General features: G+C 46.8%; 2 protein-coding genes across 2 annotated transcripts in view; both read right to left on the bottom strand.

The window, feature by feature from the left end:
- Window positions 1-50: 50 nt before the first annotated feature.
- Window positions 51-11,644, bottom strand: LOC309521064 (uncharacterized protein). Its single transcript, XM_082203337.1, has 10 exons — window positions 11,568-11,644; window positions 10,995-11,177; window positions 8,259-8,378; window positions 5,811-6,004; window positions 4,222-4,360; window positions 3,875-3,958; window positions 2,620-2,816; window positions 2,447-2,525; window positions 1,605-1,814; window positions 51-910 (listed from the first exon to the last, which is right to left on the bottom strand). The coding sequence occupies exons 1-10, from the start codon at window positions 11,568-11,570 to the stop codon at window positions 851-853; spliced, it is 1,269 nt and encodes a 422-aa protein (XP_082059463.1). The 5' UTR covers window positions 11,571-11,644; the 3' UTR covers window positions 51-850.
- Window positions 851-24,235, bottom strand: part of LOC309521656 (uncharacterized protein) — a gene marked incomplete at both ends in the record, with an annotated part of 29,225 nt that continues 5,840 nt past the window's right edge. The window contains 16 exons of the mRNA XM_082204367.1: window positions 851-910; window positions 1,605-1,814; window positions 2,447-2,525; window positions 2,620-2,816; window positions 3,875-3,958; window positions 4,222-4,360; window positions 5,811-6,004; window positions 8,259-8,378; window positions 10,995-11,177; window positions 14,595-14,657; window positions 17,113-17,331; window positions 18,082-18,237; window positions 19,810-19,930; window positions 21,070-21,182; window positions 21,324-21,416; window positions 23,679-23,829. Coding sequence (XP_082060493.1) covers window positions 851-910; window positions 1,605-1,814; window positions 2,447-2,525; window positions 2,620-2,816; window positions 3,875-3,958; window positions 4,222-4,360; window positions 5,811-6,004; window positions 8,259-8,378; window positions 10,995-11,177; window positions 14,595-14,657; window positions 17,113-17,331; window positions 18,082-18,237; window positions 19,810-19,930; window positions 21,070-21,182; window positions 21,324-21,416; window positions 23,679-23,829 — 2,182 coding nt within the window. The remainder of the gene's footprint in view (window positions 911-1,604; window positions 1,815-2,446; window positions 2,526-2,619; window positions 2,817-3,874; window positions 3,959-4,221; window positions 4,361-5,810; window positions 6,005-8,258; window positions 8,379-10,994; window positions 11,178-14,594; window positions 14,658-17,112; window positions 17,332-18,081; window positions 18,238-19,809; window positions 19,931-21,069; window positions 21,183-21,323; window positions 21,417-23,678; window positions 23,830-24,235) is intronic.

Genomic DNA, 24,235 nt, shown 5'->3' with positions numbered 1-24,235 from the left:
TACTTCCATTTCAAAAATTTGATTAGAAATCCTACTATTATTTTTTAAAAAAAGATAAAGGCTTATTCTGACAAATTTATCACCACTTGCTAGGGATCTCTTAGGGACCCTTTGCCATCCTTGGTTGCCATTATAGCACAATTATAGCCATAATCACACAACTGACCAGATTAGCCGTAAACAGCTGCCCAAACTCAGCACTTTTATTTTTTTTAAAAAAGTTCCCCACCGCATCATTTTATGTGTTACATTTATATCCCACCTTTCTTCGAAGGAGCTCAATGTGGCATGAACGCTTTGACCCCCCCTCCATTTTCCCTCACAACCCCCCTGTGAGGTAGGTTAGGCTGAGAGTCAGTGATGGGCAGGGAGGTTAATGGCTGAGCAGGGATTTAGAACCCTGGTTCTCCCAGGTCTGACACTAACCATTATACCACGCTGGTTCTCTGTTTAGTATTATAAAAATGAATTTCCTACTTGTAGATGGCACATGTGTTTGCGGAGCAGTCTATAGCCGATGAAAGCTTATGCCAGAATACATGTGTTAATCTTTAAGGTGCTACATGATTCTTTGCTGCAAGAGACTAATATCTCAGGTCCAGCTTTCAGGCTTCCCAGAGACATCTAATTGGCCACATCTAGTTGCCCAATGTGAGAACAGGAAGCTGGGTGAGTTGGACCTCCAGCTTCAGAGCTCTTGTGATGTCCTCAAACCAGCAGCTTCAAAATCTGCTCTTCCGGTCATGGTTATTCCTTCCTCTGCTGTACTCCGCACAAAGCACCATTACTGGGTGAAGCTTTTCCGACTTCCTCGCTGTTGTGACGCCTCATCTGTCCCACTCGGACTCTTCTACTTCCAGCTGCTCTTCCTGTGCAACTGAGAGGAGGAGAGCTCTGGTGTCAGGTGCCTCTGAAATGCAGGAAGGGGCGTGGGATACAGGATGTGTAAGATGATGTGATTGTGGAGAAAGTGGATCAGGCAGAAAACTCATATTGCTAGAATTCAGGGCCAGTCAATGAGGTGGAATGGTGGAAAATACAGTGGTATCTCAGGTTACATATGCTTCAGGTTGCAGACGCTTCAGGTTACAGACTCCGCTAACCGAGAAATAGTACCTCAGATTAAGAACTTTGCTTCAGGATGAGAACAGAAATCGTGCGACGTTGGTGCGGCAGCAGCAGGAGGCCCCATTAGCTAAAGTGGTGCTTCAGGTTAAGAACAGTTTCAGGTTAAGAACGGACCTCTGGAACGAATTAAGTACGTAACCAGAGGTACCACTGTACAGGAAAATGCAATATGCTACGCACACACATGTAAAATAGCAGACTGCAAAATATAAATAAATGCATAATTTTTGTTTTGCTCGCCACTGTGAAATGCTATGGACAGCCATTCAAAATCTTCAGTTTCTCGGTACTCCACAGGCCACTTTCAAGCATATCTTCTCCCCCATATGGACTAGAAACTCGCCTTAAAAAATTGAAACAGCTTCTCAGTAAGCCAAATAATTCTCAGTGGGTCCCCCCCCCCCCAGTGCTCCTGTGGAATTAATACCTTGCCCTTTCTACTCCCCTGTCCCCCAAGAGCTGAAACAAGCTCTTACCTTGCTTCTGCAGGTGAGATCTCCCCGCAAATGGCCATAGCTACTTGTGCTGCCTCTGCAATACAGGGCATTCTCCGCCCTCAGTTCTCGGATTCGTCTCTGCAGGTGCTGCAGCAGTCTTGGGGTGCTGAAGAGGCGCTGGCTGGAGAAAGCGTCTGCATTCAGCGCCGGAGAACAGAGTGGGCCGGGGTGCAGGTATTCATTTCGGCCCTGCAGAAAGCAGGTAGGAGAGAGGAAGGAAAAGCTGTAAAAAGCAGCAGAAAGGACTGAGGTCATCAATTAGGGGTGACAAACATCAGGCAGGGTGACGCCCTCCAGGGCTCAGTCTGGCCTTCCAGACTCTCCCCAAGGATACACCCCCCGCAAGTGCTTTTGTCTGGCTAGTCTGTTCTGCAATTGTGTCCCTTGGGTGGAGGGCAGAGTGTGGAAACTAACCTACTGTACAAAGGTAAAAAACTCATGTGTTGCCCCGCCCACTTTTGCCTTGGGCTCCGCTCACCACTGGCATGTGGCCCCAAGATGGCTGCCCAGACTTCATATCCAGGTCAGACCAGTGGCCCATCTAGATTGGAATCATCTGCACTGACTGGCAGCAGCTCTGCAGGATTTCAGATGGAGTCTACCTGGGATTGAACCAGGGACCTTTTGCATGCAAGGCAGATGCTCTGCCACTGAACCACACCCCTTCCCTGATGCTCTGGCACTGGACTGCAGCCTTGCTGGACAAGAGGGGTGCATGGAGGCAGTGACTCAGTGTGCACAGAGCAGGGGTCCCAACTCTCACATGGCCCAAAGGGGGCAGGCCTTTGCCAAACGCCTCCCAAGCGCCCCTTCCCCTTTACCATGCAGAACTGTCTGAATTCCAAACCAGATGCCTCCAGGTTCCTGTGAAAATCCATGGGCTTGTCCCTGGACAGGCGCCTACAAGGGGAGAGAGAAACCGCAAATCTCTCACCATGGTGTAACCTGTTCTCCCAATTGACGTGTACTTTCAGATAGCTCCTGGGGTCCTCACCTCTCCACCTCCGCCTCCAGCTCCTCCTTAAACTCACTGGCCAGTTGGCAGGATGTCCTGCCCTTCCCAGAGGCCACACTTCTCTGGCTTTGCTGCTCGCCGTCCTTCTGCAGCTGCTGGCGCAGCGATGCGTCTTCCTTCCCCGCTGTCTCCTTCACCCAGCTGCTCTGCAAGGTGGCGATGTCTTCCAGGTGCTCCTGAAGGGGAACCGGATTGCCCTGGCTCAGTGGCGGAGCTTTTCATGAAGAAGGGTGCTAGGAGATCTGGAATGACCCCCTGCCTGAAACCTTGGAGAGCTGCCAATGCGCTGACTCCCCAGCAGAACTTGCAGGCTTGGCAAAAATTTTCACCGCCTAGCATCAACCCTGTTCCATGTTGCCACAGATGGTGGCTGACCTTTGTCCGGAATGGTTGGCTGATGTTCTATCAAATGGGACAGGAACTGGGCTCCTGATAACTGGGAATGGCTTCCTTGCCTTTGGAATGAGAGTCCCAGCAGTTTACAGGGATGTGTTCAGCCCCACCAAACAACAGCACCTCTCCCCTCCTGCTCCTTTCCTTCTGACTGTGGAGCCATCCTCTCCTCCATGAATTTGCCTAATCCTCTTTTAAAGCCATCCAAATTAGTGGCCATCCCTGCCTCAGGGCCACCAATGAAGTTGGAAGGTTCCAGGTAGAAAAGAGAAAATATTTCTTCAAGCAGTGCATAGTTAGAACTACGGAACCTGCTCCCACCAGTTCTAGCATTATAGAAGAGGAGCTTTACTTCACTGACTATTTTATAATTTTAAGAAATGCTGTGCGTGCTGAACATTTTTTTTCTTTACATGTGCAGCTGTGGATAGGTACTCTTTTAAACCCGGGTCCTCTGATCAGAAGGTCGGTGGTTCGAATCCCCGTGACGGGTTGAGCTCCCGTTCCTCCTGCCAACCTAGCAGTTCGAAAGCATGTCAAAGTGCAAGTAGATAAATAGGTACCACTCCGGCGGGAAGGTAAAAGGTGTTTCTGTGCACTGCTCTGGTTCGCCAGAAGTGGCTTAGTCATGCTGGCCACATGACTCAGAAGCTGTACGCCGGCTCCCTCGGCCAATAAAGCAAGATGAGCGCCGCAACCCCAGAGTCGGCCACGACTGGACCTAATGGTCAGGGGTCCCTTTACCTTTATCTCTGACATTGCATGAAACACAGCGGTCAAAATCCAGAGGAGGGCAGCCACAGCTGCACAGAGCTATTGGGGGGGGGCAGTTTTTGCTCACCTGAACTAGTTGCTCCTTCAGAGCATCTAGAGCCGACTGGTTCTCCAGGTGAAGCTTCTCCTGCTGCTGCCTCAGCTCCCGCTCCTGACATGGCAGAAAAGTCACAGCAGTTGGCCAGACAATTAGAGGACTGCACTTGGAACGGATGTATCAAAAGCTGCCTCCTACTGAGCTGGGGCTATATACTCCACTCTGGTGTTCTGGGCTCTGGCCGGCAGCCAATTTCTCTCTCCAATCATTAATGGAGCATACCTGTTTGATCCCAAACCCTCCTTGCACAGTGGCCCCCAGGCTGCCTTACTTATATCCCACCCCCAGGCAAGAGATGGCAGCTCAACCCCATTTACCTTCTCCCTCTGGGTCTGAAGGGCCTGGTGCCTCTGTGCCTCTGCCTCATGCTTCAGTTCTCGGAGGTAGTGCTGAGTTTCTTCCGTCACCTCTTGCAAGGCCCGGAGAGCGTGGCTGGAGGAGAGGAGCGCTGGCTTCCTTGGGGGGTAAAGAGAGGCAGCCTCAGATAGCGGCCAGGACTTCCAGGGTCTTTGGGGAAAAGTGAAATCACTTAGCAGGTCAACCCCCCCCCCAAAAAAAAAATTCACACTCCAGAAGCATTTTTACTGGGCATTGTAGGAAGTGATATAAATAGAAAGGAATGTAAATTGTTTTTATATGCAACAACGGCAGCAAGAATATTATTGGCACAAAAATGGAAGCAAGAAGAATTACCAACGAAAGAAGAATGGAGGATGAAATTAATGGACTATGCAGAACTAGATAAACTAACAGGAAGGATTCGTAATTGGCCGGACCAGAAATTCACAGAAGACTGGAGTAAATTTACAGATTATATGAAAAGTATTTGTGATGATCAGACTACGTTTGTAGGTTTGCAAGAAATTTTGTGAGGAGAATTATTGGAACTACTGCAAAAATGGATTAAGGGGAGGAGGGTTAGTTAAGACAATTAAAGGCAATATGAATTTAAGAAATGCATAAAATGCGGTTAAAATGGTGGATCATCAGAAGCGCTGATGGCAGTCCAAAAAAAAGATTGTATAAGTGGTGAAGTTTTGTGGTATGTTTTATAATTTATATGTTAAAACTAATAAAAATTATTTTAAAAAAAAATTCACACAATCCCTTCCTCCGTGTAAACGCAACGCACAAACAGGCTGCAAAGCCACAGGCCAAAGCAAGCCTGTGGGGAAAAATAAGGTACTCCCGTGGTTTAGCGACTGGGCTGCTGGACTCATCCCCAGCTGGCTGTGAAAATCACTAGGTGGCCCATCGGCTGAAAGAGAGAACACAACTGTCCCGGCCGCCTCACAGGGTTGTTGTGAGGATAACATGTTGGGGGGGGGACTGTGTGCCTGAACTCCTGGGGGGGGGGAAATGGGCAGGCTAAACATGGGCCATAGATAAGATGCCCAACTCTCTGATAGCAAGAAATAATACTTTAAGGACTTCGAAACCAGATTCAGCCCCCTGGACCTGAGGTTTGCCCTCACTCCAGTCAATGAGGATGGTAGTTTTTTACAAAACTTTTTTTAAAAACACCCAAAAGACCAGAAGTAAAGCTGTAAACTGTATATGCGGAGGACAGGAAGGTGTGAAGCTATTTTGGAGAAATAAAAGCAAAGCCTCCCCACCCCCTGAAATCAGGTTGCAGAGCTAAAAAAAAATAACAAAAACCAGAGACAGAGGTGATGGGGGAACCATGTACTGAGATTCCCGCATTGCAGGGGGTTGGACTAGATGTCCCTCAGGGGTCCCTTCCAACTCTGCCATTCTGAGTCCATGAAAGGCAGGAAGCTAGAAAGTGGCTAGGGCTGGTGGAAGCGAGATAAAATGTAAATAACTAATTTCAACCCAGGAAGAGTTCCGTGTTTCTGCAAAAGCAGTGCCATTCAGCTCCCTCCCCTCTGGATCCAACCTGTACCCTTGCAGCGTCTGGGGCAGGCCAGCCTTTTGGGGTAGCAGGTCCCGGAGTCTCTGGCATGCCAAGGCAACCTCCCTGGCCAGAGAGCCGTCAGCCCTTGCAGTCTGTGCCTGGGACGTCTCGCGCTGCTCAGCCAGCAGGAGGCGCTGCTCTTCCTCCATCCGCTGCAACTGCATTCGCCACTTTTCATTTTCCTAGGCAGGGAGAGCCAGAAACCACGCTTGATCAGAGATCGCTGATGCACCCCAGGTTTCTCACAGCTAACATTTACAGTGGTACCTTGGGTTACATACGCTTCAGGTTACAGACACTTCAGGTTACAGACTCCACTAACCCAGAAATAGTACCTCGGGTTAAGAACTTTGCTTCAGGATGAGAACAGAAATCGTGCTCTGGCGGCACAGCAGCAGGCCCCATTAGCTAAAGTGGTGCTTCAGGTTAAGAACAGTTTCAGGTTAAGAACGGACCTCTGGAACGAATTAAGTTCTTAACCCAAGGTTAACCACATGGTATCAGTGTGGAAAGGCTAAAAGGTCCCAGGTTCTTTATTTTAATATATATAAGTTTTATTAAATTTTCTGTTTTACCATTTAAGGTACTCATTTTTACATCCTTAAGATATCAGTGAGTTCCCTTCTTCTCTTTCCATGGTTCATTTTACATATCATGAATCCCTGCATGTTTTACAGAAACTATACCATTCAATATTCCAGTATCGCACCCATCATAACTTATTTACACTGTTGAATTTATCTTAATGCTGCCAGCGTTTTCAGTTGTACGAAATTATTTCCCATATATTCAACGAACGTTTTCCAATCTTCTCTAAACGTATGTTCTTCTTGTTCTCTTATTCTATATGTTAAGCCTGCGAGCTGCGCATATTCTGTCAATTTACGTTGCCATTCTTCTTTGGTTAGGACCTCGCTCGTTTTCCATTTTGGGGCTAACAAAACATAGGCCGCAGTAGTAGCATACATAAACAACCTTTTTTTACACCTGGGAATTTCAGTCTGAATTATCCCCAATGAAAAGGACTCTGTTTTTTGGAGAGGAAGTACTTTTAAACATTTTTTTTCTATTCATGATGGATCATTTCCCAGTACTCTTTTACCCTTTTACAAGTCCACCACATATGGAAGAACGTTCCCTCCACCTCTTTGCATCTCCAGCACTTATCTGATTCAAGGTCTTATACAAGGTCCCAGATTCAGTACCCAATGGCTGGGAATGTTCCCTGCCTGAAACGCGGGAAAGCTGCTGCCAATCAGTGCCAACAACACTGAGCTAGATAGACCAACTTCCTATTTAATGCAACTGCTTTTTTAAAAAGAACCATAAGGACTAGAGTCTTGATTTATTTTTAGGCTAAGGGCAGTATAGTTCAGTAGAAGAGCACTTGCTTTGCATGCCAAAAAGGTCCCAGGTTCCATCCCCAATGGCATCTCCAGGTAGGGCTGGGAAAAGACTCGATGCCCAAAACTTCTGGAGAGCTGCTGCCAGTCAGTGTAGGCAATACTGAACTAGATGGACCAGTGGGCTGACTCAGTAGAAGGCAGCTTCCCAGGCCATATCTGGCATCAGCCCAGGTCTGTGCTCTCCTTTCTGCCTGGCTGCCCCTCAGGCTCCCCATTTCCATAGCAGGTTGTGGGACTTCAGGGCTGTGCTAAGGTGAGGTTTTGAGGAGGAGAGAGGTGGAATTGCAAAGCCAAACTGTTGTTGCTGTTATAAGAATTCTAAGGTCCCAAATATAAATTAAATGTTCATAAATGTACCAAGGCAAAAACATATGCAAGCATATAAACCACGTGTCTGAAATAGTACAGGAGAGCAATCCTGAAGCCAGTTTGACACTCAAATTGACCTCAAATATTTGTCTGCAAGGAGGAAGGAAATGGGAAACCCTCCCCATTGTATTTTTGCTTACAAATCCTGTCTTAAGGGCATATTTGTGTATGAATAGGGTGAGCCTGGGACCCCAGAACTAAAGTATTAACCATCACAAAAGAATGGCCAGGCTGCCCAGGTAAAATAATCAGCGGCCAATATCAGGTATCCTGGCAGAAAGGATTTCTGCTGTAGACCATCTCCTTCTGTGAGGTATGTATGATGTTTTAGAAGGCTGGTCTTGGGAAACAGGGTGGGCGATTTCAAAAGTCTTTATAGGGGCTTGGACACCATTGTTTTGGGTTCCTCCCCTCCCTCCTGCGTGTGGTGAGTGGGGACCCTGTTGCAACAGTTTAATAAAGATCAGGCTTACTAGCCGCCTTGCTTCTCAATATACTCTGGTTGGCCTCTGTTATTTTCTCCTAAGGACTCTGTACAGGCTCTTGGATACCCCATAAGGGAAAAGAAGGTTTTTCCCTATAACTTCCTGAAGCTACAACTCTTGTTTCTGGGGGAAGGGGACCCCAAAGTACACGAAGGGGGTGCTTCTTCCCTGCTCACCAACTCCAGCTCCTCTCGCAGCCTCCTCAAGGCTTCTGTCTTCTCCGCTTGCAGCAGAGCCCGGAGGTCTTCCATGGCCCCCTTCTTCTCCCGAGCCTCGCCCTCCAACATCTGGATCCTCTAGGGCAGAAAAAAACACATCAGGAGAAACTGTTTTAATTCAGACCTCCCTGTCCTACTCGCTCCTTCTCCCCTCTCAGGGGTGGGGACCCTGCTTCAGCCCAAGGAGATCCGCCCCAGGGCTGTAACCCTTTGTGGACAATGCTTCCGGGGTCACGTGCCACTAGAGGACGGGGCAGAAGGCAAAAAAGTGGGCGGAGCAAGACTCTTATCTTTCGACATTAGGACATGCACAAACCATGGGTTCCTCAGCTCTCCACTCCCCGCAACCACACACAAATACATATAATTTTAAATGAAATTCCAGTGATCATACATGCATCACCATCCAGGCAAGCAAGCATGTAAAGGTAAAGGGACCCCTGACCATTAGGTCCAGTCGTGACCGACTCTGGGGTTGTGGCGCTCATTTCGCTTTATTGGCCAAGGAAGTTGGCGTACAGCTTCCGGGTCATGTGGCCAGCATGACTAAGCCGCTTCTGGCGAACCAGAGCAGCACACGGAAACGCCATTTACCTTTCCGCCGGAGCGGTACCTATTTATCTACTTGCACTTTGAGTTGCTTTTGAACTGCTAGGCTGGCAGGAGCAGGGACCGAGCAACGGGAGCTCACCCCGTCGCGGGGATTCGAACCGCCGACCTTCTGATCGGCAAGTCCTAGGCTCTGTGGTTTAACCCACAGCGCCACCTGCAAGCATGATCAGAGTTCAAATACACATTGCAGCAAGGTGTGAACACTCAAGGAGGACGAAAAGCAGGGCCAGTGAGGGGTGTGGCCTACGTAAAGTCTCAAGGGCCAGAAAGAGAGCCTTGGAGGGCCACATTTGCTACTCTCCCTGCCATAGAATTGTCCAACCCTCTGCAATGCAGGAATTTGGAGCTGTCCTTTAGGCACCTGTGACCTTGGTGTTGTCAACATCACACTCTAACCAACTGAGCTATCCCATCTGTAGCTTAAATGATAACAATAATATATATATTTTAATTAAATTTTCTGTTTTACAATTTAGAATATTCATTTATACCACCTTAAAATATCAATGACTTCCCTTCTTCTCTTTCCATGGTTCATTTTACATAGCACTAAATCTCTGCATATTTTATATAAACTAAACCATTCAGCAGGGATGTCCAACAGGTAGATTGCGATTTACTGGTTGATCCCTGAGAGGTTTTGTTGAATTGTGGTCGGTCGCTGGCTCCTCCATTCGGCCCCAGCCCCTCGCCCCACCCTTTAGAACGCTATACCGGAAGATGGAGCTCTCTGCTGTGTTTCATCAGCAATCTCTTGGTGAGCAACTTTTTCTATCTACAGTGGTACCTTGGGTTACAGATGCTTCAGGTTACAGACTCCGCTAACCCAGAAATAGTACCTTGGGTTAAGAACTTTGCTTCAGGATGAGGATAGAAATTGTGCTCCGGCGGCGCGGCGGGCCCCATTAGCTAAAGTGGTGCTTCAGGTTCAGAACAGTTTCAGGTTAAGAACAGACCTCCAGAATGAATTAAGATCTTAACCCGAGGTACCACTGTATTCCTTCACCCTGATCCCTCCCCCAAAAGGGGGAAATCACTGCCAGTTTTTAATTGTGCGAGTAGATCGCAGTTTCTTGGAAGCTGGCTGTCCCTTCCATTCAGCATTCCACTGTTTTTTTGGGAACAGACTCTGTTTTTTTGGGAAAGGTGCTTTTGAACATTTCCCCCCCAATTCATTATAAATTATTTCCCAATGCTCTTTTACCCTTTTAATTTATATCGCCTCTTGGTGGCCTGGATGAAGATGTGTGTGCATAGGGAAAATATTTGCACGGCTGCAATGTTACCCACAGAACGAAGGTACTGTTCTTCTGTCCCCCAGTGGCATGCAGCTCCCACAGAGAGGAATGTGCCCCTCAAGACTGCAAAAGTTTCTTCCCGCCTGGTCCGTGTGCATCCTTTTCCCTCCACCCCACTCCTTCTGCCAGTGACTGTCACAGCATAGCTGCCAACCATCCCTTATCTGGCGGGAAACTCCCTTATCCCAGCACCGTGTCCCTCTGCTGTCCCGGACTGATGATGTCCCTTAAATTTCCCGGGTTTCATGCTCGCCCGGCTCGGGAGGGAAGCAGTGGCTCGGGGTCCTCCGCCGACAGAGCGTGCGTACGAGCTGCCGCGTCTCCGTCTCTCCCTTTTCCCCCTCAGGGGCGCATTGTGAGGAGACAGGTGGTGGCGGGTGGGCAGGCAGCCCCTCTCTTGCGAGACTTCCGCCACGCTGCCAGGGGAAGCCGGAGGCGGCAGCAGCGGCGGCTGAGGAGGCACCTGAGGGAGGAGGAAGAGGAGGGGATGGGGAGGGACACAGAAGGGCAGCGCTTCAGCGGCTGCGCCGCAACCGCCTCATGCTGGGCTCGCGGGCAAGAGTCTCTCTCTCTCCCTCCCTCTCTCTCTCGGGCGAGGAAGGGCCGATGGAACTCCTCACGCGAGGACGATGGCAGCCCCAATGTGCATAAGCTAAGCAAAATCCCTTATTTTGGCTGCTGATCCCTTATTTTCGAGGCTGCTGGTCACCTTATTTTCAAATCTGTAAGTTGACAGCTATGTGTCACAGAGATCACAGAATCGCTCTCCTCTCTCAGCAGCTACCTTGCGGAGGTCGTCTGCTTCGCCCCGCAAGGCCAGGCTGAATTTCCTCTCCTTCTCCAGGGCTTCCTGGAGTTCCCCCCGCATCTTCCGCTCCTGCTCCTCCAGGGCCTTGCGCTGCATCTGTAGGGCAGCCCTCGTCTCGGCCTCTTGGCTCTTCCGTTCCTGGAGCAGTGAGTTCTGAACCTGAGAAGAACAGGGCAGAGCTATGATCCCCAGAGCAGTTTTCACCATCACTCCCTCTTCCCAGGGAAGTCTGGGAACTGCAGTTCTGTGAAGGGAACAGAGGGCCTCTCCTAGCAACTCTCAGCACCCTTTTTATAAAAATCAAAGCTAAAACGTTAAACTACAGGACTTTATTCACCATCAAGGATTTTTGCCCAAGACAGTTAAGAAACGCGTTGGATGTTTTGGAATATTTGAACTGTAGTTGTTTTTCAAATGTTTCAAACTGTTTTGAAATGTTCTTGCTTCCTTTCTATTTTGAAATCTGTTTGCCATAAGGAGGAAGAATGGGCTATAAATGCAAAAAAATAAGAATAAGAATAACAAATAATAATAATAATGTACCCCTACCATTTCCTGAGCTTCCTGCTTTAGCTCCTTGGCTTGCTGTTCTGTAGCTTTCCGCTGCTGGGCAATTTCAGCATTTCGCTCCTGGGAAGAAAGTGGAAAATAATAATAATAATAATAATAATAATAATAATAATAATAATAATAATAATAATTTATACCCCACCCTTCCCGGTTCAAAAACCGGGCTCAGGGCGGCTAACAAAAATTTAAAACACTTAATTGTAAAAGCAGCATAAAATACAGTATAAAAACATGAATAACAATAAAATTCAAAGTTCAGAAATCAATTTAGGGGAAATCCATCTAATAAGCATTAGATAATCACCAGGGCTAGCTGGCTGAATTAGTCCTACTTGGGCCAGTGAGGAGGCCAGGGGAGAATTAGCTGTGGGGTCTCAGAGCGGGAATTAAACCACAGAATTAAACCAGACCGGCGGTTAAACTTAGGACAGGGTGGAGAAGTCATTGCCAGCCTGAGAGACGCATTGCCATGTGGGCATTCTTCTGGGTGGGGCATGTGAGTGGTGGGCGGGGCCAGAGCAAAAGTGGGCGGGGCCAGATTGCTTGACCCGAGGGCGGAACAACTCTGTCTTACAGGCCCTGCGGAAAGAAATCAGATCCAAAACAACAACAACAATGAGAAATAATAATTAAAATATGCCACTCTGGGTGGCTTCCAACAAATTAAAACAAAATACAACATCAAACATTTAAAACTTCCCTAAACGGGGGTTGCCTTCAGATGTCTTCTAAAAGTCAGGTAGTTGTTTATCTCCTTGACATCTGATGGGAGGGTGCCACTACTGAGAAGGCCCTCTGCCTGGTTCCCTGTAACTTCTCACAGTGAGGGAACCGCCAGAAGGCCCTCAGAGCTGGACCTCAGTGTCCGGGCTGAAAGATGGGGGTTTATACTGAGTCAAACCATTAATCCAATTAACTCAGTAGTGCCTACACTGGCTGCCAGCAGCTCTCTAGATTTTCAGGCAGAGAGTCTTTCCCAATCTTCCCTGAATATGCTGGATATCGAACCCGGAACCTTCTGCATGCAAAGCAGGTACTCTGTCACTGGGCTACAGCCCTTCCTTCAAAATAAAATAAGTTCCCAGTCCTCAAAGTTCTGAATTAAAGGGATGATTAAAATCAGAAGCTGCCTTACACTGAGTCAGAGCATCAGCCTGTCTAGTCCAGTGCTGTCTACACTGACCAGCAGCAGCTCTCCAGGGTTTTGGACAGGGGAAACTGCCAGGAATGGAACCTGGAACCTTCTGCAAGCCAAGCAGATGTGAAGGACCATTAGAATATTGTTCTATATATGATCCCAAAAACTGTTTGAGGCATTTTCCCCTCTCTCATATGTTATCCCCAAACCGCCTTCCTTAAAGGGAGGAGGGAGGTTTTTACGCCAGCCAGAAGAACAAGGCTTTTTCTTCTTGCTTAGATGTTACAGTGAAAATGGGCCTCTCTCTCTGGAATGTCTGGCCTAGGTGGGTAGAGATAAGAGCAAAGCTGAATGCGTGTTATTGTAACCCCAGAGGGAGGCTGAAAAGGAGGAGGCGAACTGAAAAGGAGGAAGGTAACACAAGAAACAAAACTATATCTTATTATATACATGTGAACATGTGTCTATGCATTCTAAGGGGTATAAAAAGCTGGCATGCTCAGAACTGGGTGTGCAGATTGCCAGCTTCTCGCGCTGTGCCTTTGTCCTGCATATGCATTTCAAATAAATCCTTTTGAATCCTGCAAGGTTGATTGCCACTTTGTGTGAATCTGTGCTCCGGGGACCCAATGGCAAATATGGAACAAGTCCAACAGATGCCCTGCTCTTCCCCCCAGCAGCACCCACAAAAAGATGGTTAGCAAAGGTAGTAGTGGGGCCAGCAAATTCATGCTGTATGCAGCATTTGGCACTTGGGGGGTGTTATGTACTGAAGTTCTCACCCTGGGCCAACAGGGGGATACTGTAGATAGTTATGCAAATGAAGGATCGAAAGTGACGTTCAGTGATTGGATAGTTGGTATGCAAATGAAGGATCGAAAGTGACGTTCAGTGATTGGATAGTTTTAGAAAGTTGCAACAGTTACATTGTTCTGGAGCTCTATATAAGCAGGCTGACTGAGCTCCTCAGTTCAGTTCTGTTCCAGCTTACAAATAAAGAGCTGCTTTGGAAGAATCGCTGTTTCGTCTGATATGTTTGCCCACTACTTAACAGGGGGTGGGGAAGCCAAATTTATTTTTTGCAGAAAATAAGAAGCAAAAGCAACTTCCTAGCTCTAAGGACTGTAGAGAAAAACTCTGGGCACGACTCTCAGCCTACAATGAACCGCCCCCAAACCCCTCCTGGCGATACCAAAGATGTTGCACGATACAAACAGGCAGCTGCTGGTTTTAATTATATTTTGAAATGCTTAAATGTCTGTTTTTAACTTTGTAATTTGTGGAGAATTTTAATGGTTTTTTTGTTTTTTTTAATAAACCAAGTGCTATTTACAACCTGTGTTAAATAAAATACAGTGGTGCCCCACAAGACATATGCCTCGCAAGACGGAAAACCCGCTAGACAAAATGGTTTTCCGTTTTTGAGCTGCTTCGCAAGACGATTTTCCCTATGGGCTTGCTTTGCAAGACGAAAATGTCTTGCGAGTGTTCCAATTTGTTTTCGCTTCCCCCCTTTTTCTAATCCGCTAATCCGCTAATCGCCTTTTAGTTGCTAATCCGCTAAACCTTTAATAGCCGCTAAACCGCTAATAGCGCTAATCCGCTAATAGGGTTGCTTCGCAAGACGAAAAAACCGCTAGACGAAGAGACTCATGGAACGGATTATTTTCGTCTTGCGAGGCACCACTGTAACAATTAAAACAGCTTAATCCAAAAGCAGGATTTGGGTTTCATGGTTGCAGCCACAAACCACACCAAACCCAAATTACAGCTAAGGCAGTGAAGCTAAGCCCGTTTCCTCCATGCAGTGGGGCTCGAGAAAGGGGAATTCTCGAGGGGAAGGAGCCAAGGGGAGCTGCCATGCCTACCTCTCGCAAGGCCTGCTGCTTTTTGCCCTCCAGCTCTTCCTGCAGCTGAGTAAGTTCTTCCTCCTGCAGGTGGACAGAAAAGATGCCTTCACAGCTGTCTAGTGAGGGGTTCCCTAACACACATGTGGTGGTACTGCCCTTTTGCATCTACAGTGGTACCTTGGTTCTCAAACGCCTTGGGTCTCAAATGTCGAAAACCCGTTTTTCGGAAGCCGAACGTCCGATGCGGCTGTCGGCTATTGTTTCCGGGGAACCTGCGCCAATCAGAAGCTGCGCCTTGGTTTTCGAACATTTCAGAAGTCAAACCGACTTCCGGAACGGATTAAGTTTGGCGCTTTGGTTTTGCTATTTATTTTGTGTTTTTGAGGCTTTTTCGGTTCATTTCTTTTTTTTGTGACTGTGTGGAACCCAGTTCAGCTACTGATGGATTGATTGTGTGACTGCGGAAATTGATAAAAGCCCCCCATCCAAACAATAACTATCACTAGTGCAGGTAAGTAAAAAATAATTTTTACTTTTATCATCTACAATACTGTCTTATTTATTTTATAGCACAGTACGTTGATCATTGCTTTCATTTTATAGACCAATGGTCTCGTTAGATAGTGAAATTCATGTTAAATTGCTGTTTTAGGGGTTGTTTTTAAAAGTCTGGAATGGATTAATCTGTTTGTTTTTTAATGTATTTTTATTAAAGATTTTCTTGATTTACAAAAGTATGTGTAATGTCTCTCTCTTGTATTTTTACCATGTAACATTTTTACAAATCAGTTTCATTTGTTGAGACATTAGGAAGAAAAGGGAGAAAGAGGTAGAGCGGAGGGAAAGATGGGTGGGGGTGGGGTCGGGTGGCGATGTTTCTATTTTACTTACTATATGTAGGGTTTGGTGTCGGTGTTGCTTGTGCAGGTTCTCTGCTGTCCACTTGTGTTCCTTTGGTGGTGAGAGAGGTTGGGGTTGGCCTAGGGTGGGGTTGTTCATTTGTGGTTGGCTGTGGTGGTCTTTGTTTTCATATGTGAGTGGGGTGGGTGGGTGTTTTGGATCAGGTTCGGATTAATCCGTTTTGCATTGCTTTCTATGGCAAAGCGCGCCTTGGTTTTGGAATGCTTTGGTTTTGAAACGGACTTCCAGAACGGATTGAGTTTGAGACCACAGGTATGAAGTTTACGGCATGTAATGCCTTGAGAGAGAATATTATGAAAATGATTTACAGGTGGTACATGACCCCAGTCAGGTTGCAAAAATCTATCACTTGCCCGACAATAAATAATAATAATAATAATAATAATAATAATAATAATAATAATAATAATAAATTTTATTTATATCCCGCCCTCCCCAGCCAAAGCCGGGCTCAGGGCGGCTAACAACATGCTGGAAATGTAAAGAAACTGAAGGTACATTTTTTCACCTTTGGTTGACGTGCCCAAGGGTTAAGGCTTTCTGGGAAATGATATATAATGAACTGAAAAAGGTATTTAAATATACCGTCTTGAAGAAACCAAAGGCCTTCCTCCTGGGCATAGTCGGCCAATTGGTGCTAAAGAAGGATAGAACTTTTTTTATGTACATTACAACAGCAGCAAGAATACTCATTGCAAAGTATTGGAAGACACAAGATTTACCCACTCTGGAAGAATGGCAGATGAAGCTGATGGACTATATGGAACTGGCAGAAATGACTGGCAGTATCCGAGACCAGGGAGAAGAGTCGGTGGAAGAAGATTGGAAGAAATTTAAAGACTATCTACAGAAATATTGTAAAATTAGTGAATGTTAGAATGATGATGGATAGAAATTAAGTGGTTTCCAGCTGTAATGCTTTAAGGGAATATGAAAAATGGGTTGTTAATAGGGAAAAATCTAATGTTACTATTTTAAGACCAAAGATTAGGATAAACAAAAAGGGTAAGGATTTGCTGAGCCAACAAATTGAACTGGAATACAAAAAAGGGAGGTATGAGGAGGTCCGGGAAACAAGCTAAGGAAAATAAGTAATAGAAAAATGGAGTGGTTTTTAATCATTTTTCTTTTGTATTTTTTTCTCTTTTTCATTTTGTATTGTAATATCTTAAAAAAATCTTAATAAATATCTTATAAAAAAAAAAGTTTGAGAACCAAGGTACCACTGTACATAAGAACCACAAAGGAGCCTGGCTGCTGCATCAGAGCAATAGCCCATCTAGTCCAGCATCCTCATCTCACAGCGGCCAATCAGATGCCTCTTCTGGGAAACCCACCAGCTGGACCAGAGCACAAGAGCCCTCTTCCCTCCTGCAGCTTCCAGCCACTGGCATTCAGAAGCATTGCTGCCTCTGGCCATGGGGTCAAAGCGCAGCCATTGTGGCTAGTAGCCATCGATTGCCCTCTTCTCCTTGAATTAGCCTGATCCTTTTTTTCAAGCCTCCCCAGTTGGGGCCACCCCCCCGCCTCCTGCAGCAGGGAGTTCCTTAGTTAGACCGAGCGACAAAGTCGCCACGCACACAGTTGCAAATCCCGCCCCGCAACAAAGAGCCACCTTCTGTTGCCGCAACAAGTCCAGCTGCTTTTTGCGCTCTTCTGCCAGGCTCTCCGCAGCGACGCTCCAAGACGCCTTTTCAGCCTCCAGGGCAGAGACGGTCTGGCGCAGCCTCGAGAGCTCCTGCTCCTTCTCCCCGAGGGTGGCCTGCAGAGCCGAGATCCTCCGCTCCAGCCCCTGCACCCGCTGCACGCCGGCCTCGCTGGCCCCTGGAGCAACCTGTGCTTGGAGGAAGTCACACAACAGTGGCCTCTCTTGGCGTGAGCAGGCCGCAAAGCTGGCGCAGAAGACCCCTGGGAAGATTGACACGTGGCAGGTAAGATCTTGGGGGAAATTTACGCAGCTGCCGCCCTTCCCCGGATGCACAGCCAACCACAGGGCTGCCGTACGCCCGGGATTTCCCAGACATATCCAGGATTTGTCCATTGGAAATAGCGTCCGGGAGGAATTTCTGAAAACGGAAAAAATGCCTGGGAAAACCCATGTCAGAAGTGTTGATTTTTTGGACAAATTCCCTTAAAAATAGCTCAAAATAGTCCCCCTCCCCCGAAAAGAAAAGCTCAACAGCTTTGCCAAAAAAAGCTCAAAGTTTTTGAGGTATTTTTTCTTCAATTTATTTTTATTAGTTTTCCAAATTATTACAAATCAAACAAAATTACTTAAATTTAATACAAGTTCTTTTTTAAAAAAATCAGGTTTCCCGCTCCTGTTGCAACCATTTTGTTTTGGGCTATTTTAAAGGGAAATCGCCCCAAACGATATGTCCAAAATAGGTTGCCATACGTCCAGATTTCACCGGACATTTTTGCGATTTCCGCCTGGAAATACTGCTTCCGACTGAGTATTCTGAATATGCCTGGGAAACTCCAGACATAGGGCAACCGTAGCTTAGCAACCCTGGTGACTGGGCCTCAAAGATGGCTGCCATGGTCCAATGGCATGAGCCCAGAGTCTGCCTAGCATTCTTACCTCCTGCAGTGGTCCTGCTCCGTCCCCTGAGGTTTCCTTCACAGAGGCCAGCTCTACTCTGGAGGACTTCAGCTGATGCTTCAAGGAAGACAGCTTGCCTTCCAGTTGGCTCACCTGGAACTTCAGCTCTTCCCTCTCAGCGGCTAACCGAGACACCTGTTGGAGGAGACAGCAGGAGTTCAAGAAGCCCGTTGCCTGCTAAGGGCATTCAGATCCACAAACTGGCCAGCTTTCCCACAGCCTGGCGGTTGTCAGCTTGTGGCAATGAGAGACGGCTTTCTCATGGGTGAAACTGGGCTTATGGGACACACACCCAGTGTCGAAGCAATGATTCTTCAACCTCAACTTTGTTGGATTGGTCCTGTTGTGCGGATGCCTGACTATCATCTTCTGAAGCAACTATGCTACTCAGAACTTAAAAATGGTAAGCGTGATGTGGGTGGTCGACAACAGAGGTTCCAAGACTCTCTCAAGGAAAATCTAGAAAAATGTAGTATAAACACCAACAACTGGGAAACACTGGCCTGCGAGTGTTCCAGTTGGAGAACAGCCTTTGCCAAAGGTGTCATGGGCTTTGAAGACACTTGAACTCAGGACGCAAGGGAGAAACCCGCTAAGAGGAAGGCACGCTTGGCAAATCCACAACGTGATCAACTCCTGCCCGGAAACCTATGTCCCCACTGTGGAAGGACATGTGGATCCAGAACAGGCCTCCACAGTCACTTATGGACTCATTGTTAAAACCATGTTTATGGAAGACAATCTTACTCGGCTACGAGTGATCACCAAAGAAGAAGAGGAAGATGGAAAACACTCCCTGCTGAAAGAGCATTACAGCAGCAGGAAGAAGAAGAAGAGTTTGGATTTGATATCCCACTTTATCACTACCCGAAGGAGTCTCAAAGCGGCTAACATTCTCCTTTCCCTTCCTCCCCCACAACAAACACTCTGTGAGGTGAGTGGGGCTGACTAGCCCAAGGTCACCCAGCAGCTGCATGTGGAGGAGTGGGTAATCGAACCCGGTTCACCAGATTACGAGTCCACCGCTCTTAACCACTACACCACACTGGCAAGTGTACCAACACACTGGCAAGTGTACCAACACACTGGCAAGTGTACCAAACGGGCAAGTGTACCAACGATGCTCTTGTTTGCTTGCATTGAGAATGGCATGCGCAGAAACGTCTGCATGGCTGCCGCACACTGCAGAACAGGTATAGGCACAGGCATGGCTCCCCCCAGTTTTGCCTTTGGCCCCGCCCCAGTGGCATCAGGCCCCTCCAGAAAGTTGCCCTTGAATAAGCACGGCCCTCAAGCTGGAAGAAAGCTTCTTAACCCTCACTCTTCTTCTGTGATGGAACTCCTATTTGGGGACTTCCCTGGCTTTTTTCTGGCCCACGTAGGACCAGTCTGGATAGTTGGCCTTGGTGAAGATTTGACGTTTTCATCCCCCCAAAAAGTTTTTGATTTGAGTTTCTACTGAAATGAGGCTGCATTTTAATGTTGTACTTTAATCTTGTTTTTAAGTTGTATTTTAATCAATTGTTTTTATACCTGGTGTTAGCCGCCCTGAGCCCGGCCTTGGCTGGGGAGGGCGGGGTATAAATAAAATTTATTATTATTATTATTGAGATTTCTGTGAAGGGCAGTCCAAATACTTGAGTTGTGTCTTTGCTTGATGCCCATGGAAGAGATCCCACCAAAGCCTTTGCAACCCTTGCTACTCACGTCTGCCTGGGCAGCCCCATGCTGGCTTCTCTGGCTCCTCAGCACGCTCAGCTCCTGCTCCAGCGCCAGCAGGTCCCTCAGGCAGGCTTCCCGCTTGTACTCCAGGAGCAACAGGTCAGCCCTGAGCCACAGAGAGCAGCAGGTCAGGCAGCGGAAATGGGAAGGAGAGATGGGGAGAGAGAAGGACCTTGTGGCCTCAGGTCAGCAGCAGAGGAGCAAAGGGCGCTGGGATCAGCATTCTGAAGTACCTCCATAATGATTTCTTATTTTGATATCTGTGCCACTGCATTTTAACAGATGCAACTGTCTCGTATAGGGCTTTTATTGTGAAATCGCTACATAGGAAAAGCAATACAGTGGTACCTGGGTTTTCGAACAGCTTAGTTCACAAACAACTTGGAACCCAAACGCTGCAAAACCGGAAGGAGGTGTTCCGGTTTTCGAATTCCTTTTCAGAAGCCAAACGTGCTCCGTTATGAGTCCCCGTTTCCTGTTGCGCTTCTAATTTGTGTCCCCTCCCCCGCCGCACAGTAGTTCAAGTCTTCCGTTTCCAATTGCAGTGTTCTGAGGTGATAATTGGAGCTTATATTTGGTGCTTTTGTTTTTGCTATTTGTTTTGCGTTTTTTGTTTTGAGGCTTTTTCAGTTAATTTGTTTTTGTGACTATGTGGATCCTAGTTCAGTTACTGATTGATTGGTTGGTTGGTTGGTTGACTGATTGACTGTGGAAATGGATAAAAGCCCCCCATGACTATCATTAGTGCAGGTAATATTTTTTTTTTAATTTTAATCATCTACAATACTGTGTTACTTATTTTATAGTACAGTACATTGATTATTGCTTTCATTTTATGGATCAATGGTCTCGTTAGCTAGTAAAATTCATGTGAAATTGCTGTTTTAGGGATTGTTTTTAAAAGTCTGGAACAGATTAATCTGTTTTGCACTACTTTCTATGGGAAAGTGTGCCTTGGTTTTGGAACGCTTTGGTTTTGGAACAGACTTCCGGAACAGATTACATTTGAAAACCAAGGTACCACTGTAATGGCAAGGATAATCATAACAACTGAAACAACAAGATTCCTGCATTGCAGAGGCTGGATGACCCTCGTGGTCTCTTGCTGATGCTGACTCCTTACACCTCTGCGTGATCACTGAGGTGTTTTGGGGAGTCAATGGTTCCCCACCCAGGTCTGAGACCCTAGCTAGACCCGACCCCCATTATCTACAGCCCTGCCCTAGCCACCCCTGCCCCACATACCTGGCCTCATCCACTTGGCTCCGCTTCTCTTCCATGATCACCTGCAGCCTCCTCGCCTCCCTCTGGCTCTTTTCCAGGGCCTCCCGAAAAGTCTCCAGCTCCAGAGCGACATGCTAGAAAGAGGAGGAAAGTTGTGGGTTCTGCTCCTCTGCCATCCCCCTCCAGGTCATGGGTAGTTTAGAGCAGGCTGTACAGTGGCTAGACCACGTCCGTTGCCTGTGGGACTCCCTCCCACTAGAGTTTTGGCTCTGTACCTTTTTCTGCTGGAGGACACTCTGCAGGGACACGTCAGCTTCGCGGATCTGGGCCCTTTTCTGCGACAATTTTTCTTCTTCCGATTCCAACTCCTGTAGAACAAAGGCTTTTATCATTATTGTTTTTAAGCCCGTTTGCCTGTCCTACAAAAAGCAAACAAACCCATAAGTCCCGCCCTAAATGTTGGGTTTCTTTTGATCACACCTTTGTCCGTACTTTGCAGTCTTATCCAACTCAGCGCCCTCATTTTAACATTTCAAAACTTGACTTCCTTCCTCCTCTTTCTGCGGTTCCTTAAATTGATTTTTTATCATCACACCTATTAGCAATATTTTTTTTCTCCTTGTGATGTTATCTGAGTTATCAATATTCTTCATTGCTTGTCTTTAAATAGTTGCTGTGGATCCAGTTTGGGTTTTATACACATTACCACTCCTCTCTTCTTTGTTACATCACAGGCTACAATGTCCTTTCCCAATCTTTTATTAATCAAAACCCTTCTGTGTTTCTTCGCAACGTGCATTTCCTGGAGCGAATCACTTCCGAATTTAACTTTCTTAACTACATGTTCAATCTTGTTCCTTTGGGTTTTATTATTGTCCATTTACATTCCAAGTTAAGACTTTCAAGGCCATCTTGTTCTTCATTTATTTGTCTCCCGTCTCAACCTCTGTTGATTCTTCTTCTTCCAAACCAAACGCCCTTTCTCCTGCTAATTCTTTTCCATATTTTCTCCAGAATTTGCCTGCTTCATTGGGATCTCGACACCTTTGTTTTCTTCCTTTGTTTGTAAAAGATACTCCTTCAGGATATTCTCAGCGATAAGGGATTTTGTTATATCTCAGTGCACCCGTCAAATATTTATAATTTACTCTTTTCTTTAACAACTTCATCGAGATTTCTTTCAAATTTTTCTTTTCCTTCCCTCTTAGAATTCTAGCCCAGAGTATCCTCTTTTGTGAGGGGATAACTAGTAAGTTGGAGTCTCAGTCTTCTTTAAATAAACAATAAAGATTTATTTAAGGCAAGATAGTATACAACACAAAATGGATTAAACTTAGGTTACTTCAGGAATAAAGTGTGATTTCATGTCAATTCATCCTCAGTTGTTTTTGTGTGATAGGTTTGGTTCCTTATACGGTGACATGTTATTTCAGTTATCCACCCCGCTTAACAATCCTGCTCCTGAGGTACTTTAAGTAACAGACCAAAGGGCTCTCCACACCCCCTCCCTTCACTGGGTTTGGGAGTTTCTTCTTTTCCTTTGTTACCGGAAAAATCTGAGGGCTCTCTTGGACAAAAACAAAGACACCAACCAGGATAACTTGGAGCAAAACAGCAGCCTGTAGGCTTGGCCTTTATTGAACTGTTGCAACAGGGTATTCCCCTCACTTGCAGGAGAGAGGAAAGACCCAGAAAGATGGTGTGCAAGACCTTATAAAAACTTTTGAAATTCCCATACTCCACGTCAAGCCCACCCCCAGAAACATCATGCATACATTACAGAAAGGAGGGGTTGACATCATGCATACATTACAGAAGGGATTGACATCATGCATACATTACAGAAAGGAGGGGTTGAGGGAGGAGTTGTGGTGGTAACCTGAGTGTCCTGTCACCTGGCTGGTTCCTCCTTTCCCCCTTCCCATGAGTCACTTCCAGGAGACAAAGGGGGTTTGCAGTTTCCTGCCCCCCAGAGGGAAGATCTGATTATTGTCCTTTGTTTCAGTCTGTGCTGAATCCACTGTTCTTTGTGATTTTGATTGTCTTCTGTCTGGGATTATCAGGGTTGACATAGCAACTGGGCAGGGCTCCTGTGGATGTGCTGGGATGGTGAAGGGATTATGGCTGACCAGAAACCAAGCCACCCCCCTTTGATAGTCCTTGTCACATGGAGTAAAATAAAACGGAACAGTGCAAATCCGATGTATGGTTGATTTTCTATGAATTTATAACAGGACACCACACTCTGTCCTTCACAATATGCTCAGAGTGGAAGTTGTTTTTCCAGAACCAACTCTTTCTCCCATTCACTCTTTATACCTCAACCTGTCTCCTAACCTGCCTCCCTCATTTCCATCCCTCTTAATCCCTTAACTCCTAACCCCTTAACTGTCTCTCCTCAAATCCTCTCCTTTTAAACTCTCCCTCCTGGAACCACGGCCAATCAGAGGCTGCCGTTCATTAACCATTTGCTGGCAGGGAAAGAAAGAAAAAATAAACATTTATTGTTCCACTCTGTCCAGCAAAACCAAATTTTCCGCCACACCTCTCCCTTCCCAGCTGCACATACCTCAGTAGAGAGCCCCTTCCACCTCTGACTTTTGTGATGTTCTGCATCCACCAGGAGTTACCTCAAGATTTCTGTAGCCTCCCAGCTCAGCTCTCTTCCCACTGGGTTCTGATCCTCTGCTCGCATCCCACTTCCACGACTCGCTGGCCCTGCATAACTTGGCAAACTCCTCGTCTTCCTCTTTGCTGCCTCCATCACTGCAACCGGGGGACCTGAAAGGCCACAGGAGAAGAAGAAGAAGAAGAAGAAGAAGAAGAAGAAGAAGAAGAAGAAGAATAGTAGTAGTTTGGATTTGATATCCCGCCTTTCACTCCCCTTCAGGAGTCTCAAAGCGGCTAACATTCTCCTTTCCCTTCCTCCCCCACAACAAACACTCTGTGAGGTGAGTGGGGCTGAGAGACTTCAGAGAAGTGTGACTGGCCCAAGGTCACCCAGCAGCTGCATGTGGAGGAGCGGGGAAGCGAACCCGGTTCACTAGATTACGAGACTACCGCTCTTAACCGCTACACCACAAGAGCAAAGAGCACTGTGATCACCTTGCTGCTTGCCCCAGAAAGCACACCAGAGAAAGCACAGCAGAATTAAGGGCCACAGCATTTGTTGTGTGATTTATCCAGA

This window comes from Podarcis vaucheri (genome assembly GCF_965113315.1).
Source record: "Podarcis vaucheri genome assembly, chromosome: 16".
In the NCBI taxonomy this organism is placed as follows: Eukaryota; Metazoa; Chordata; class Lepidosauria; order Squamata; family Lacertidae; genus Podarcis; species Podarcis vaucheri.
Note: the sequence above shows the minus strand (reverse complement) of the source record. Positions and strands in the feature narration are given on the sequence as shown.

What these genes read in the sequence shown, in the direction of transcription:
- LOC309521064 (XM_082203337.1), bottom strand. An exon ending in TGCGAGAGGAGCTGGAGTTG is followed by an intron (nt 6,005 to 8,258) that starts GTGAGCAGGGAA and finishes CTCCCTGCCTAG; the next exon opens with GAAAATGAAAAGTGGCGAAT. An exon ending in CTGGAGGCGGAGGTGGAGAG is followed by an intron (nt 2,526 to 2,619) that starts GTGAGGACCCCA and finishes CTCCCCTTGTAG; the next exon opens with GCGCCTGTCCAGGGACAAGC.